The sequence below is a fragment of the Ursus maritimus genome, unplaced genomic scaffold, assembly GCF_017311325.1.
Source record: "Ursus maritimus isolate PB19 unplaced genomic scaffold, ASM1731132v1 scaffold_24, whole genome shotgun sequence".
Taxonomy (NCBI): Eukaryota; Metazoa; Chordata; class Mammalia; order Carnivora; family Ursidae; genus Ursus; species Ursus maritimus.
The window spans coordinates 6,517,071-6,531,798 of record NW_024424897.1 but is presented as its reverse complement, the minus strand read 5'-3'; the positions used below and the strand labels follow the sequence as shown (position 1 = coordinate 6,531,798).

The 14,728-nt window shown below is 60.0% G+C and overlaps 1 protein-coding gene across 1 annotated transcript in view; it reads left to right on the top strand.

Moving 5' to 3' along the window:
- TMEM104 (transmembrane protein 104) overlaps positions 1-14,720 on the top strand; it is a 54,566-nt gene extending 39,846 nt beyond the window's left edge. The window contains exon 10 of the mRNA XM_008693739.2: positions 12,230-14,720. Coding sequence (XP_008691961.2) covers positions 12,230-12,990 — 761 coding nt within the window. The 3' untranslated portion in view covers positions 12,991-14,720. The remainder of the gene's footprint in view (positions 1-12,229) is intronic.
- Positions 14,721-14,728: the final 8 nt, after the last annotated feature.

The window sequence follows — 14,728 nt, the reverse complement described above, 5'->3', positions numbered from 1 at the left end:
TGAGGGGCCCCTGGGTGGCTCAGTTGCTTAAGCGTCTGCCTTTGGCTCAGGTCATGATCCCAGGGTCCTGGGATCGAGCCCCGCATCGGGCTCCCTGCTCAGTGGGGAGTCTGCTTCTCTCTCTCCCTCTGCCTCTCCCCCGGCTTGTGCTCTCTCTCTTTCAAATAAATATATATCTTAAAAAAAAAAAAAAAAGAAGTAAATGTAAGCCCTAGTGATCTTCAGAAGGAAAAGTTTTCTCAGTAAAGCAGTATTCAGAGAAAAGCATGCCTCCTCTTCTCGGCCTGACCCACCTCTGTTGTCACCGCTCCTCTGCTCCCGACAGGCCACAGGTGACAGCCGGTCCCGAAAGTCCTGCCCCGCCCCCACTCCGGACTGGCTGTCCTTGACCTGCCATCTCAGTAGTCCTCACCAGGGAGGGCAGGAGCAGGGTGGGGGCGTGGTGAATCCCCGCGTCAGCCCACGAGAGGGCTGCCCAGATAGTGACCGTTAATAGCTTCCGAGACACCCCTGAGCTTGTCGAGCGCACCCGAGTCCTCCCTACATCTGGTGAGTGATGAGTTCATTACAAGGAAGGAGGTTGTTAAGAGGGAGAGGAGGAGGCTGGTGGTAAATAAGGAGTGCCTGTCCCAGCACAGGGTGGGAGACACCTCCAAACTCAGCTCCCGCTGCAGAGAAGGCACTGGGCTTCCGTTGCCAGCAGGGCCCCAGGGGGCTCAAAAGCCTCTCAGAGCAGTCCTTGCTCCCTTTCCACGCTGCTCTCGGAGTCCTCTCCTCCTCTCAGAGTAGAACCGTCCTGCCCCCTTGTGACCCCATTTTGCCTCCCCTTCTCCCAACCAGAGCCCCTCCCACCGGGCAGCCAGGCTGGTTAGTCCCGCGGACTGCAGCGGGCATCCTCCGTGTCTCCCTCCCTCGGGCTCCTGGGCCCTGTGAGGTGACAGTGGCCTTGAGAGGGGTGCTTGACAGCAGTGAGGGCCCGAGGGAGAGAGCAGCATGTGAAGGTCACCCACTCTTGTGTTTTTGCGTGGTGACATTGTTGTCACTGCAAGTTGTCTGCCTCTTTTCTCCCTTCGATCTGAGAGATAATCACATGGCACTGGCCTCTCCGCAGCACTGTTCTCCAGGGCGTTCTGGGTGACCATGCAGGCAGTCATTCTTCTCCCGGAGAGGCTCAGACCCCTGTGCCTGGAAAGCTAACCTCTCTGTGATGCAAAGCGCTCCGAAGCGAAAGAAAAATTGCCCAGTTAATAAACTCTAGACAGTAGCCAAGCCTAGGGTTAAGTTCCCAGCAGCGGACATGGGAGCCACCTGGGCCTTTCCTCCATGGTGGCGGGAGGGGTTTCCCTCATCGTGGCCCCGGGGGCCGCAGGCATGGAGCCAAGGAAGGGGACGAAGGGGATGGAGGAGTCCCAGGGAGCTGCCAGGCACCAGCAAACAGGCAGCCCTGTTGTAGGAAGGATTGGGGTCTGCCCGCAGGATGTTTGAGAGGGGGGTCTCTCCTCTGGCCCAAGCTCACCCCAGGTGGTTTTTCTAGAAACCTCCAAAGGCAGAAAGCACCAAAGCCCCGTTTGTCCTCTCTAGTCTGCGCCAAGTCGTCAGTTTGCAATGAACTCCTTTCATTTTGCTTCTGAGAAGCAGCTGTGTGGCCGTGTCCCCCCCTGACCCTCCCTCCTTTCCCACACTCCCACATGCCCTGCCCCTTCCCTCTCCCCAGATTAGGGCCCAGACTGTCCAAGAGAGCCGAGCGGGAGCGCAGGGTGGCAATAAGCCGACTTGGGTTCTAGGAAGACAAAAGGGAAGAATGAGCACCAAAGGGACCGGAAAATCATAAATAAATGTGCTGAGCCGGAAACTTTCTTGTGCTTAATTAGGAATTTGTTCTGCCATCTGTTGAAATGAGGCTGGGGAACACTGCAGAAGCCCTGCCCTGAGCAGGGCCCCCGGAGCTCAGGGCGCTTGCTTGTTTGCTCGTGGCCACCTCGGTACCCTCCTCCAGTTATTAGCACCTCCTGCTGCCAGAATGGGCCTTTGCAAATAGCCACTTGTCCAGGAAAATGCAGGAGCTGTATGATAAGTGTCGGTGTTGATTCTTCTCTTTTGCTCCCCAGATAAGTTCTGGGCAGCCCAGGTGCCTCTGAATTCACAAGTGCCCACATGGGCTCCAGGTGCCATCCGGCAGGTGAGACTATCGTTCGGGCTTTACCGGACTTCCCGACCAGCCCTGCTTGCCGTCCCGTCACTCAGCAGTCACCTCTGATCAGCAGCAGGCTCCCCAGCCCGAGGCTTCGCTGTGGCGCCTCGTCCCGTTGTCCCTTCCTCGCGGGTCCCAGTGTGCACAGACAGCGCACGCCTGCCTCAGCCAGGTTGCTTGTCTGGCAGTGGCCAGGGCAGAACTCCCCCCATGGAGCAGCCATGAAGATAAAATGGGATCCAGAATCGTGGGGAGAGGGCTGTTAGCTCTGTGCCTGGCCCCGGGTAGCAGCCACGATCTGGGGCCCCACCATCAGCATCTCTGTTGGCCGGTACATCCAGGGGTGGCCTCCGCAGGAGCCTCCCTTGGGGCTGGCCATGAGATCAGGGACATGGCCCAGGCCACCTCCAGAAGGATCTGTGGCCCCGGCAGTAAGATCTTGAAGCCTCTCTGGTTGGTTCTGTCAGCCTTCCCTCTGCTCCACCCCAGCGCCGGTCCCCAGTGCACCCCTGCACCCCACCGGCCTCCCCCCTCACCACCTTCAAGGAAGCTTGAGCCTGAGAGAAATGAGAAGCAGGTGCATCTCCTGCAACGGCCCAGGGCTTCCTCTTAGGTCCTGGTTCTTGCTCTGTCAGTGGTCAGTAGGAGACACAGCCAGAAGTGCTGTCCCACAGGCCCGGTAGCTATGGCCACAGAACCTGAGCCCTAAACCCCTAAGCAAATGACTGTGGACTGTCCCAACCTGGGATGGCTGGCATGAGCTCTCCAGCAGGAGGGGCTGAGACGGCATCACTGCATCCCCCCCATTACCAGCTTCCGCTGCAGATGCCTGGCTCAGCTCGGGGTGCCCCACTTGGTGTTATTAAAAACCTGATTCTTTCTAATAAAGACTGCTCTGGAGCACAGCAGCCCTCCTCGGTCTGGGCTGGTGAGGACCCACAGGGCTCCTTTCTCTGATTGTGTATTCAGAGCAGCGTGGTGCCCATCACGCCCGTCTCTGTGCTCCCCTCAAAGTGGGTCAGGCTCCAGCCTCTCCGAGCGTCCGTGGGCAGACTCGAACCTCATGAAGCTCCTCAGCCCAGCTTTCCCTTCCTCCCCCCAGCAAGTGCCCCAGATTTGTCTTCCAGACTAAGCCAGCAGGGAGAGGTGGGACTCGGCGGTGGTGGCCCAAGAAGCAGAAGGTCCCCAGGAGGGGACCGTCACCTGGGAATGTAAGGGCTCTGCTTTTACCTGTCCCCGAAATTCTCTGCGGCCGCTTGGCTGACTCCCCTGCAGATCCATGACTGATTCAGCCAAGCGCCTCGTGGCGGGACTGCTGTGCTCTGTCACCACCAGCAGCCAGGGGTCTTCTCCGTCTGGGCCATCTGTTCCCCACATCCTGTTGGCTCAACATGCCGGCGTGGTATATGAATTCCTCCACAGCCACTCACTGCTGTCCCCTCAACCAGTGCTCTTCAGAGGGCCGGGAAGGGGGTCCTTCGGCACCCCCACCCCCACTCAGCAGCCAGCCAGCATTGGCCTTCAGCATCGCCCCGCCCACCCCCTCTCTGGGCCATCGAGTGTGCGGCTTCTCGTTCCTCAGCCAGTGGAGGGAATCCAAGAAAACCTTTCTGCGGAGGTTTCATTTCGGTCTTGATTCTTGGTTTTCTAAAAGTTCTCTCTGCAAACGCACTTTGAAGGAGAGGAAGCTGGAGTTTCTGTCTTCCTGCTCTCAGGGCAGAGTGGGCACCCAGTTAAAGTTCGCTGAAAAGGCAGCCCCATGCCACCAGATTGCCCCTTTCGTTAATGGGACTGACCCAGGAGCCCTGCTGGGCCCCAAGTAAAGGCCACCACACGGCCACCCCGCTTCTGTGAGCAGCCCTTGTTGTCAACAGCTTTGCTCTGCATGTGGCTGAGATGTGTGCTGGCCGGCCCAGGAGGCCAAGAGGTCGTGGGCCAGCTTCCTGGACACTGGCAAGGGGAAGGAGGTGAAGCCCAGCTTGTGATCAGCAGGGCGAGGCCTCTGACCAGTGGCGGGGGTTGCAGGTGTGTCTCTGCACAGAACTGGACCTCACGTGGGCCAGAGTGAAGCTCAGCCGTGCATCAGAAGCAGCCCTGGGTGTCTCAGAGCTAATGGGGCCCACGGCAGCATGGGACCCCTGAGCTGCCTCATTGTAGCACTGTCTCTCGTTGTGTTCCCTGCACCTTCTCCGTGCTGGTTTGTCTGTGCGTCTGGCTGGTGCTGGAGAGATGCCCCCGTCAGCCCAGGCTGCCAGGACCGAATACTGCAGGCTGCGTGGCTTAAACAGTAGAGATTTACTTTCTCGGTTCTGGAGGCTCAAAACCCAAGATCAAGGTGCTGGCAGGGTTGGTTTCTGGTGCGGCCTCTCTTCCTAGCTTGCAGCTGGCCACCATCTTGCTGTTCCTCCCGGAAGCTTTTCTCTGTGTGCAGGGAGACAGCTCTGGCACCTCTTGCTTCTCCTATAAGAACGTGGGTCCCATCACATTAGGGCCTTAATGACCTCATTGAACCATCGTCACCACCTTAGAGGCCCATCTCCAGGCAGTCTTGTTGGGGGTCAGGGCTTCTGCATGGGAGCTGGAGGCGGAGATAATTCAGTCCACAACAAGAGGAGTGGACGGAGCGGCTTTCAGGAAAAGTGACAGAGCCGAAGTTTTATGTTTGCAGTCTCGGAGGGAGATGAGTTGGCTCCTAGCCAGAGGCCCCACGGCTTCGCTGTTCCAGCCATTACAGACTGCGCTCTGACAGCGGAAGAATGAAAAATGGAGACACTTGCCTCCCGGGCGCCACTTGCCGTGCTTGGAGGGTGTGGGAAGGGGAGGGACGGAAAGGCCAGACGCTTGATTTCCTACTTGAGACTTGATAGTTTTAGAGACTCAAATACCTGCTCTTTGCCCACGGCCCCCTCCTCCCAGGACACTTGGAAAAAGGAACTCCGCTCTGAGTTCTCGGAGGTAAATATTTTTAAGTAATCTCTGCACCTAACATGGGGCTCAAACTCACAACCCCGAGATCAAGAGTCGCATGCTCTGCTGACTGAGCCGGCCAGGCGCCTCTTTTGAAATAAATAATATAGCCGCAGAGTGGAACCTCAGTCCGTAAGTTAATTATCCAGATGTGTCCTTCTCTTTCTCCATGATGATGACGACGACAGTGACCATGAGGACGACAGAGCTGGGGTCCTCCAGAAACCACAGGGGCTGACTCAGCGTGGGAAGGTAGTTCGATTGGCTTTGAATTCCCTCCCTTCTGTGGAAACACAGGTGACTTTTCACGAGTTACTACAGGCAAGGCCAGCAATCCCAGAATGTCTTACGGCCCGAGATAAAATCTGACTCCGGCCTGACGTGCGTTTGCAGACAAGCACGTCTGTGAGGGAACTTCTCATTTTTCGCCAAGCGGACTCCTCCCAGCATGACAGGCCGGGATATCCTGTCTTCTGGGGGCATGAAAGGAGCCCCCACTCTGACCCACAGCCTGTGCTCAGGTGGGAGGGTGACGGCCAAAGGAGGATGGACCAATGTGAGCCCCAAAATCCAAACATAATTCCTTCTCAGTCTCAGCCCCGTTCAGAAAGAGCACACACCCAGGGTCCCCCCAGATGACAGAGTGGCGGGGACACCTTGTCCTTGTTTGGCCTTACGTGGAGCAAGAGGGAGCTGCTTGGTTCACAGAACAGGCGTGAGCAGCCCAGGTCTGACACCTGGGCCAGAGAGGCCCAGAACAGGGAATGTTCCTGGAAGGGTTATGACTGCACCTGACCTCGCCAGGGCAGGTGGGGTCCCTAGGATGAGCCCATTCCCCTCCTCGTAGCAAGAGGAGAATCCCTGCCCATGACCACGGTTTTCGGGATGGGAGATGAGGTTTCTGCAATGATAAAAGTGCCTTCCATGTTGCTGAAGGATAGCTCCCCCCAGGTGCTTCGCTCCTCCATCTTGTCCCATCCTCCGTGAGGTGCGCCGTGATCACCTCCACTTTTAAAGATGGTAAATAGAGACAGTGACAAGTGACAGGACCATCCAAGATGACACAGTTCAGTGGCAGGACCTGGTTGAATCCAGAGTAACTTGAGAAGCTGACCTTGTTCAGAGGAAGAGCAGCAGCCTCCTTCCCTCCCCGTGGTGGTTTCCAGGGACTTCGAGCTTCTGGAAGTGAGCCCCTGGCCCTGGGGGTCTCGGGAGCCTGCGAAACGGTTCTCGGTTCCCTGTCGGTCCTGTTAGTTAAGGCACAAATGCCCTGTCACCTGGTGCTGCTTAGGGGCTTTGAAACTGCTTGTCTCCAGCTGTTCTCAGCTCAGCCAGGTGTCACCCCATCAGCTCCCACCCCCTCCCGCACTCCTGAATCTCAGGAGGCCCTGGCCAACCTCCGACCAGCCTAAGGAGAGACACATCTGTGCCCAGCATCCTCCGAGGGCAGCGCTGTGGTAAAGGAGGAAGCCGGTGCCAGGTCCGCCCCAGATCCAGCTCTGGGGATGGGCACAGCACGGCCGTGCATTATCATTAGCCCTGGCATGTTGATTCTCTGCTTGGAGAAGAGAGTGCCGTCTCGTGACAGCCGCCTTGACGGATGGCCTCCGCCTCGCATGTGTCCGAGCTAAAGCCACTTACAGAGCTCAGAGAACAGCAAGATATCTGGGGCAGCACAGGCTGGGGCCTACCACAGCCTCGGGACTTCTGGGGCTAGGTTCGGAGGTCAGGGACTTGAGGGGCGGCTCTCCAGGAAGCAGCCTGGCCCAGATGAGAGGGGATACAGCAGCTGATTGCCGGGAAGGCCTGGGGGACATCCTGGGGGCGGTTGAGGGGTTGGGCAGGGGGCTCCAGGGAGAGCTCTGCCCTGCCCCCCTCCAGGCAAGGAGTGCCCTGCCCCATGCTCCCCAACTCCAGGGGTGCCAGGGGAGGTGGCCCAGCTCATGCCCGCACCACACAAACCCTGGAATTCTGTAAGGAAAGTGGAGCCCTACCCAGGCTTCCCCCACACTCCACGAGCAGTGGGGAGAGCCTCACCAGAGCCCAGAGGCCTAGTCAGTGTCAGCCACCACTTTCTCTGCTGCTGGAGGCCCCGGAAGGAGCTCCTCCCTATCCACCCCTGCAGCACAGGCTGGCCCTTGCTCACTTACCCAGGGATGGGTTTGGGCACGTGGAGGGAGAGCTGGAACCAGAACCGGAACCCCACCCTCAGACCCCTGCTCGTCCCCCACTCTGTCCCAAGAGCAAGTCAGCTTCTCCTAGGAGGCCCTGGCCCACCTATGGCTTCCCACAGCCAGTGAGGCCCTAGGGCGAGGGGCCCAGGAGAGGGGGACCCAGGGGAGGCTGAGCCCTGCTGCTTGTCTCGCACTCCTCCCGTTGTAAACTGGGACCACCTTTGCCCCTGGGCAGGAGTTCAAAAGGGTATTGGTCCACCTGCCCTATTCTCCAAGAGGAGTGGGGCTGTGGGGACAGACAGCCGTGAGGCCCCGCAGCTCCTGGCCGGGCTGCTTATCCGGCTCTTGCTGGAGAGAGAGGAGGAGCAGGAAGTCTGGAAAGCAGGGTTTCCCTTCTGATGGCTTTGAGAGCCCAGTTAGTGGCTGGGTAAATGCGAGGACACCTGGTACCCAGTACCACCTTGACCACCATGCTTGAAGTTGCCGATGTCCCCGTGATGGGACACTGACCTTGTCACGCGGGACGTTCCTGGTGTAAAATTTACTTCGAACCTGTCCTCAGAGAGGGAAGGGAGGTGTCTTTGCTCAGCCATCTGCCCAGGGCTCCCGAGGACTGGACGTGCAAGAGCAGGGGACAGGCTGTGCCCCAAAGCCAGTGGATGTGGTGAGGCCGGAAGCTGGAACTCAGCAGCTGCCAGAGGAAGCATGTGAGGGTCGCACACCGCTCCAGGCCAAGTCACTCGGGTAGGGAGGCCAGAAACGGAGATGCTCCTGGGGGGCCCGGCCTCCTGCTGCCAGAATGGCGTCCTGAGGCCTGGTCTCCCTCTGGCTGGTCTTCTGCCCATGGGCTTGGACAGGACTGGGACCCCTCCCACAGTGGGGATCTCATCACCTACCCTGCAGCTAATGTGGCTGTTACCAGTTCTTTCTTTCATTGTAATTTGTCTCTGCAACTTCTGTCCGTTCCCTGGATGGTGGGCTCCCGAGAGACAGGGACTGTATTTGCTCAGTGCACTGTCCCCAGGGGTCCGGAACAGTGCCGGGGCACGTGGGCACGCAGCACAGCTTTGTTGGCTGGGTGGGTGGGTGGGTGGTCCCAGCCGAGCCATGACTTACACGGAACAAGTGCAACTTCACACGGGCTGTTACTTCAGCTATTTAAAGAGAAGTCTCTTGTCCTGCCTCATCACCTCACAGCTGTGCCTCCCAAGGCCGACAGCCACCCCTCCTGTGACATGTGTCAGGCCCTCCCCTCCTTCCCCACCACAGAACCCTCCCCGGCAACTCGCTGCACCTCCTTGCCCTTGTTGTGTGAATTCCAGCGAGGGTGCAGGTGGGTGTGGGCTGTGACCCTCATCCCCTCCCCTGGGTTCTCTGAGCATTGGGGGCGGGGGTGGTGCAGTCAGAGAGAAGTCAGGCCAGCCCTGCCCTCCGGGAACCGCAGGCCCCGGTCACCAAGACGTCAGGGAGCGCTCACTGCTCTGTCCGGTGTCCATCGGCACCTCCCACACAGCCGTGGCCAGGTGGGTGCAAGCGTGTCTGGTGGTGGCCAGCCATCTCGGGCGTCAGTGTGGACACTCAGGACCCTGCTCTCTGTCACATTTCCTGACAGAGTCTGTTGCTCCCAGCCTGTCACCCTCCTTTCATCTTGATTTATTATCAGGCCTCATGAGTTTAGGGGAGCAGCTGTCTCCCAGGAACGGGACCATCAATCTAGGAGATGGCTGTTGAACTCTGCTCCTCCAGCGGCCGCGGGAGGGAAGAGCCAGGGGCGAGGGGGTGTGGTCGCAAGGGGAGGGGCCGGACAGCAGTGCAGGGGTGAGTCCTGGCGCCTCCGGTCCAGGACCTGGCCCTCCTTCCTTCCCATCCCTTCTCTCTCTGTCCCTCCATTACAGCATGAAGTTTGGGGTATCCCTGGTTTCTTTTGAACTTGCCAACTGGGAGACCGGGCCGGAACATTGGCCCTTGCCTCTCCACTCCTGAGAACAGGCCAGCACCCACCCTGTGTCCTCGCCGTGATAGGGCAGGCAGGGGTGGGGAGACTGAAAGGGCTCACCGGCCTCACGCTTCCACTGCCCTTTCCCACGGTTTGCTGGGGCTCCTGTCACAGAGCCCGTCCTCAGTGCATTCCACGCCCCGGCGGTGTTCCTCGGGCGTCTGCTCCTTGGAAGAGCGGCTCAGCTCGGAGCAGGGTGCTCATCACATGCGGCTCCGACAAATGCCCCTCTTCCCCTGACTGGAGCATGAAGTGGCAGGCACTGGGTCAGGATCCAGGGGCAAACGAAGCAGCTCTGCTTTTCTGTGCAGCTTGTGTGAGCGTTTCACAGAGCGGCACAGCGTGCGGCTGGCGGGGGTGGGGCTCACAGGGGATGGCCCCCAGGTGAGACTGTCCCCCTCTGGGACCTTCTCCAGGAGCTGCCACTTCTCCATGCTGGAATCGTCTCCCGAGAGCCTCTGGCATCTTCATTCCTGGATAGGATCCAACATCTAGCCCTTGGGGGTGGATCTGATTTTTGGAAATAGACTTGAGTAAGAGAACAAGGTGGGTGACTAATCCAGGTGATAGTGTTGTGATGTAAGCCTAATTATAGCTAGAAGATTGTGACATACATTTTCTCATCTCCCATAGCCATGCCTTTGTAAGCCGCCCTGAAAGTTCTAGAAAATGTCCCATATCATCACTGACATAAAGACGCAGCTCCCAAGACAGTGACTCCAGAAGCCACCTGTCAGTAGCTATACATTCGGGATGGAGGTTGCCCACCCCTCCGTGTGCTTTAAAAACTCCGTCTCCTGTCTTTGGAAACCTCCGTAAATTGGTGTATTTGCGGTAAGGAAAGCCCAGGGCTGCCCAGACAGCTCCCCTTAAAGTCAGCAAGCCGGTGTGTCCCACCACTCCCTGGAGTTGGAGCCTTGAGGAGGAAGGTGGGGAGAGAGGCCCTAGCCAGCATCCGGGGCTGGAGGCAGCCCTGACTCAGTGACTCGGGGTTGCTGGCTTTCCGTCTTCTCCCACCGCACCCAGGGCCCTGAGGCCGAGCCACAGGGACAGGTTTCTCCACGCGCCTCTTTCCAAGCTGCGAGTGGCACCAGGTCACGAGGTGACATGTGAGATGGTGGTGGCAGAGCAGGGTTTGAATCTTGCAGAACTGTCAGCGGCAGCCTCTTGAACAGCTCATCCCCAGGCGGCCCCAGCCCTCCCTGTCCGTAGGCACCTGACTGCTCAGCTCCGAGCTGTAACCCTTTCTGGCCCCCGGGACTCCACCTCCAGCTTGGCCCAGCAATTTCCTGAGGTGCGGGTCTTCCACACCGATCTCTGCCCTGCACCTCCCTCCTGCACTCAGCCCCACACATCTGATGAGCCAGGCTGCCGGGTCCCGGGCTGTCCTGTCACCCCTCTCCACCTGCCAGGGGTTAATGCAGAGACAGCTCCCTGGGCTAAGACCCCGCAGGAGGAGCCAAGCAGCTGCTGCTTTCCCATTGACCTGCTGGAGCGCGGAAGGCAGTGTCTCTGGAGCAGTAAGGGTCGCGGCGCCCCTGGAGGCAAGTGGCAGGGACTGGAGCGGGCTGAGGAGGAAACAAATCATCTTCTTTATTGGCAGTTTGCACAGGCCTCTTCCCTTGCTCCCCCCTCCCCCCCACTCCTGTCCCCTGTGTCAGACAGTTCTGATTAACAGTAATAGATGACATTCCTGTCGCTCCCACTCCCAGGTGTCATTGTGGGAAGACACTGGTCTGGCTTTCTGTGAGTCCCAGGAGGAAGGCCTCCTGCCAGGGAGCCAGGGGGTGTGATGTGGCCTAAGGGGATGGTGGGGAGACCCCCAGCCTCTCCCGTGGGGAGGGGCCCTGTGCCTCAGAGAGGCTGGCCTCTTAAAGCCCGCTGCCCCTTCCTGCTTGCCTGTGCGGCCCAGAAACGGATGTCAAGGGACACGGACCACAGGCCAGAGGGGCCCTCTGGTCTGGTCTGAATAGACACAACAGGGGTTTGTGAACTCCCAAAACGAGATGGGGCCGGCGGTTCCTGTGTGAATTGAGTGGCGAACGGTGGCGATCCTGGGCAGTCTGGGTAGCAGGGCTTACATTCCGGAGCTCCAGGTGTGAGATCCCTAGGAGGTCTGTTTGTAGAAGCCTGCCGGCTAAAGCCAGGAGGAACCCTGTTTGCTCTGAACAGAGAGTCCTAGGTCCCCTTCCCCTCTAGAAAACCCAGGTCACAGTCACTCCCCTGGCCCCTACCTCTGCCACCAGCCCCAGGAGAACAGGACCATGCACCAGCCTTGAGGCCAGCAGCTCAGGGGGTTCAGCTCTCCCCAACATCGGTCTTGGTACCATTTCTCCCCTCGAGTGACCGTGGGCACCCTCCTGCCTGCTATAGGCCCCTGGGCGCCCACCCCTTTTCAGAGCTGCCGACACTTTCCCTCTCCCCCTCACATGCCTCTAGCAGATGCCCGTGGCCCCAGAGGACTCGTCCTCCCAAATGCCCCGCACCCCTTACCCCTCCACGCCCCCCACCTCCCCAGACATACATTCTTTAAGCCGAGGGAGGGAGAGTGAACACGAGTTCTGCTCCAAGCCAGGGAGCGGCAGAGGCCCCACAAGGGAGCCGGGCAGCGCCTGGCCAGGAGCATGCACTCCTCAGAGAAGACAGCGTGGGGCCGCCCTGCCCACTGCCCCAGCACAGCCCCTTCTCATGCCCAGATCCCCCGAGAGGCACATTCCCTCACCCGCTGGGGAGAGGGAGCACGGTCAGTAGCCACTGCTGGCCTTTGCCACCACGTGGCCATCAGGGTACGTGAGCTTCACGCTTCTGGAGCTCCGGCCCCTCGGCGGGCGCCTCCAAACCAAGAGCTGTCCGGGAGGGGCCGGTTCCACTCAGCGGGCTAACTGCCCCCTTGTCTTCCAGCTTTTGCCATCATGATCGTGCTGGCGCTGGTCCGCATCGGGCATGGGCACCGGGAGGGGCACCCACCCCCGGCTGACCTCGCGGGGGTCCGGAACCTGTTCGGCGTGTGCGTCTACTCGTTCATGTGCCAGCACTCTCTGCCGTCCCTCGTCACGCCTGTGTCCTCCAAGCGCCACCTCACGTGCCTGGTCTTCCTGGACTACGTGCTCATCCTCGCCTTCTATGGCCTCCTCTGCTTCACCGCCATCTTCTGCTTCCGCGGCGACAGCCTCATGGACATGTACACCCTCAACTTCGCGCGCTGCGACGTTGTGAGCGTGGCCGCCGTGCGCTTCTTCCTGGGCCTCTTCCCCGTCTTCACCATCAGCACCAACTTCCCCATCATCGCCGTGACCCTCCGCAACAACTGGAAGACGCTCTTCCACCGCGAGGGGGGCACGTACCCCTGGGTAGTGGACCGCGTGGTGTTCCCCGCCATCACCCTGCTGCCCCCGGTGCTGGTGGCCTTCTGCACCCATGACCTGGAGTCCCTGGTGGGCATCACGGGGGCCTACGCCGGCACGGGCATCCAGTACGTCATCCCCGCCTTCCTGGTGTACCACTGCCGCAAGGACACCCAGTTGACCTTGGGCTACGGGACTGTCAACAAGCATGGGTCCCCTTTCCGCCACACCTTCTGGGTGGGCTTTGTGCTGCTCTGGGCTTTCTCCTGCTTCTTCTTCGTCACCGCCAACATCGTCCTCAGCGAGACCAAGGTCTGATGGCAGGATGTGTCTGGCGGTAAGAGAGGTGGGGGCTCCACTCCGGCGCCCCCACTCACCTTCACCCCTGCAGAGCCTAGATCTAGCTCCTTCCCAGGGTTCCTTGGGGCAGGCGAGGCCGGACTTTCGGAGGGGCCCCTTCCCATCTCTGGCTGGGGGTCTTCTCCCCCGCCAGGATTCCGCACAGTCTGTACTGCGCCTCACTTGCCAGGTGACCCTTTTTCCAGGTACCCCAGCCACAGCCTGGGCGCACAGCTGCCCCAGGTTCCAGGCTTGTCTCCTGCTCTACACACAGGTCCCACCAGACAACCACCAGGGGCAGGCTCCTCCCCCACACAGTGGGGACGCAGTGCTGGCACTGCCACTATTTATAGCAGACACCACGCCCCCTCCTCCTTTGTCCCAGACCCTCGTGCACCCTTGTCTGGGGAATCTGCTCCACGAGCAGCCGCAGCCTCAGGGTGAGTCCCAGGCCCTAACCCTCCTCCCCATGGGGGTTGCCAGCCACAGGCAGGTCCCGCCTTCCCTTCAGGCCTGGAGTGGCCAGGTGCCACTCCCCGGGAGGGCCTGGCCAGCCCCCGAGGCAAGAACAGGAAGTGTTGGTCAGCACCAGGGTCCCCGGCCTGTCGCTGTGAGGGTCTTGCCGTAGGTGCCAGCGCCTGTCCTGAGCTCCTGAGCCCGTGATGACTCAGCCCGGGAGATGGTTTAAAGCCCAGAGCCCGTGACCCCTCAAAGGGATCCTCTGCTCTCCTGACTGCCCCATTGGGGCCCGCAGGGTCTCCCGCAGTTACCGAGGGGCAGTGTATAAGGAGCACGAAAGGGAGCCACCCCCAGCCACCATCACAGTGGCTTGGGAGCACCGTGAGCACGTGGCCGTGAGCAGGCTCTGCTTCCCGCCCTCTAAGAGGTCAGGCCTGTGGGGGGCAGCAGGCTTGGCTGTCCCTGCTCCCCCTCCCTTTTGAGCCAGACTGTGGGTGCTCTGTTCATACTCTCCATGACCCTTGGGTGCTGTGGAGTGAGATGGGGCACTTTCTCATGGAAGGAGCAGTGGGTTTCTGGCCACCTCACCAGCTCTTCCGTGGTCCCATCCCTGTCACAAGCATGCATGTGTCTGCTGGGCCAGCCTTCCTTGGAAAGACAGGTGACTAGTGAACTCTGCATTTTCAATGTGCCTTCTGCTTCAGGACCTGGGGGTCCTTCCTAACCCTTCCTGGCGTGCCCCCAGCCCTGGGTCTGGCCCACCCGTCCTGGAGCCCAGAGCAGCTTGGCCTGGAGCTGCCTGTCTGGGGTGGGGTCTCAGGTCCCCAGCCCCCCTCCCCTTTTTTATTTCGGTGCCTTGCTCAGCCCACGTTCGGGAAACTTTGCAGCCTCCTGCATGGCCCAGTGTTCATATCTTGGACAGAGCGACCATGCTAGCTCTCCGGGAGCCCATGGTGGTCTTGGAGGGAGAGGGAGGAAGACCTGGGATTTGTAGGAACTGGGGAGTCCATAGGCCGTGCCACCCCCCGCCCTGGCCCTTGGCCGCCACCTGTGAGCACCCCGGGTCGTGCGTGATTGGCCGTGGTCTGCATTTTCACTGTTGTCACACATCTTAGTCCGTCCCCAAGTATTGTGATTTTCCATCCATGTGAAAACCAGACCACCCTTCCCCATCTGCCACGGCGTCTTCTTTCCAGGAGGCCGCAGCCCCCGGTGGGCAGAGCAGGGAGGGCTCCCGGGGCGGGGGGGGGGGGGGGCG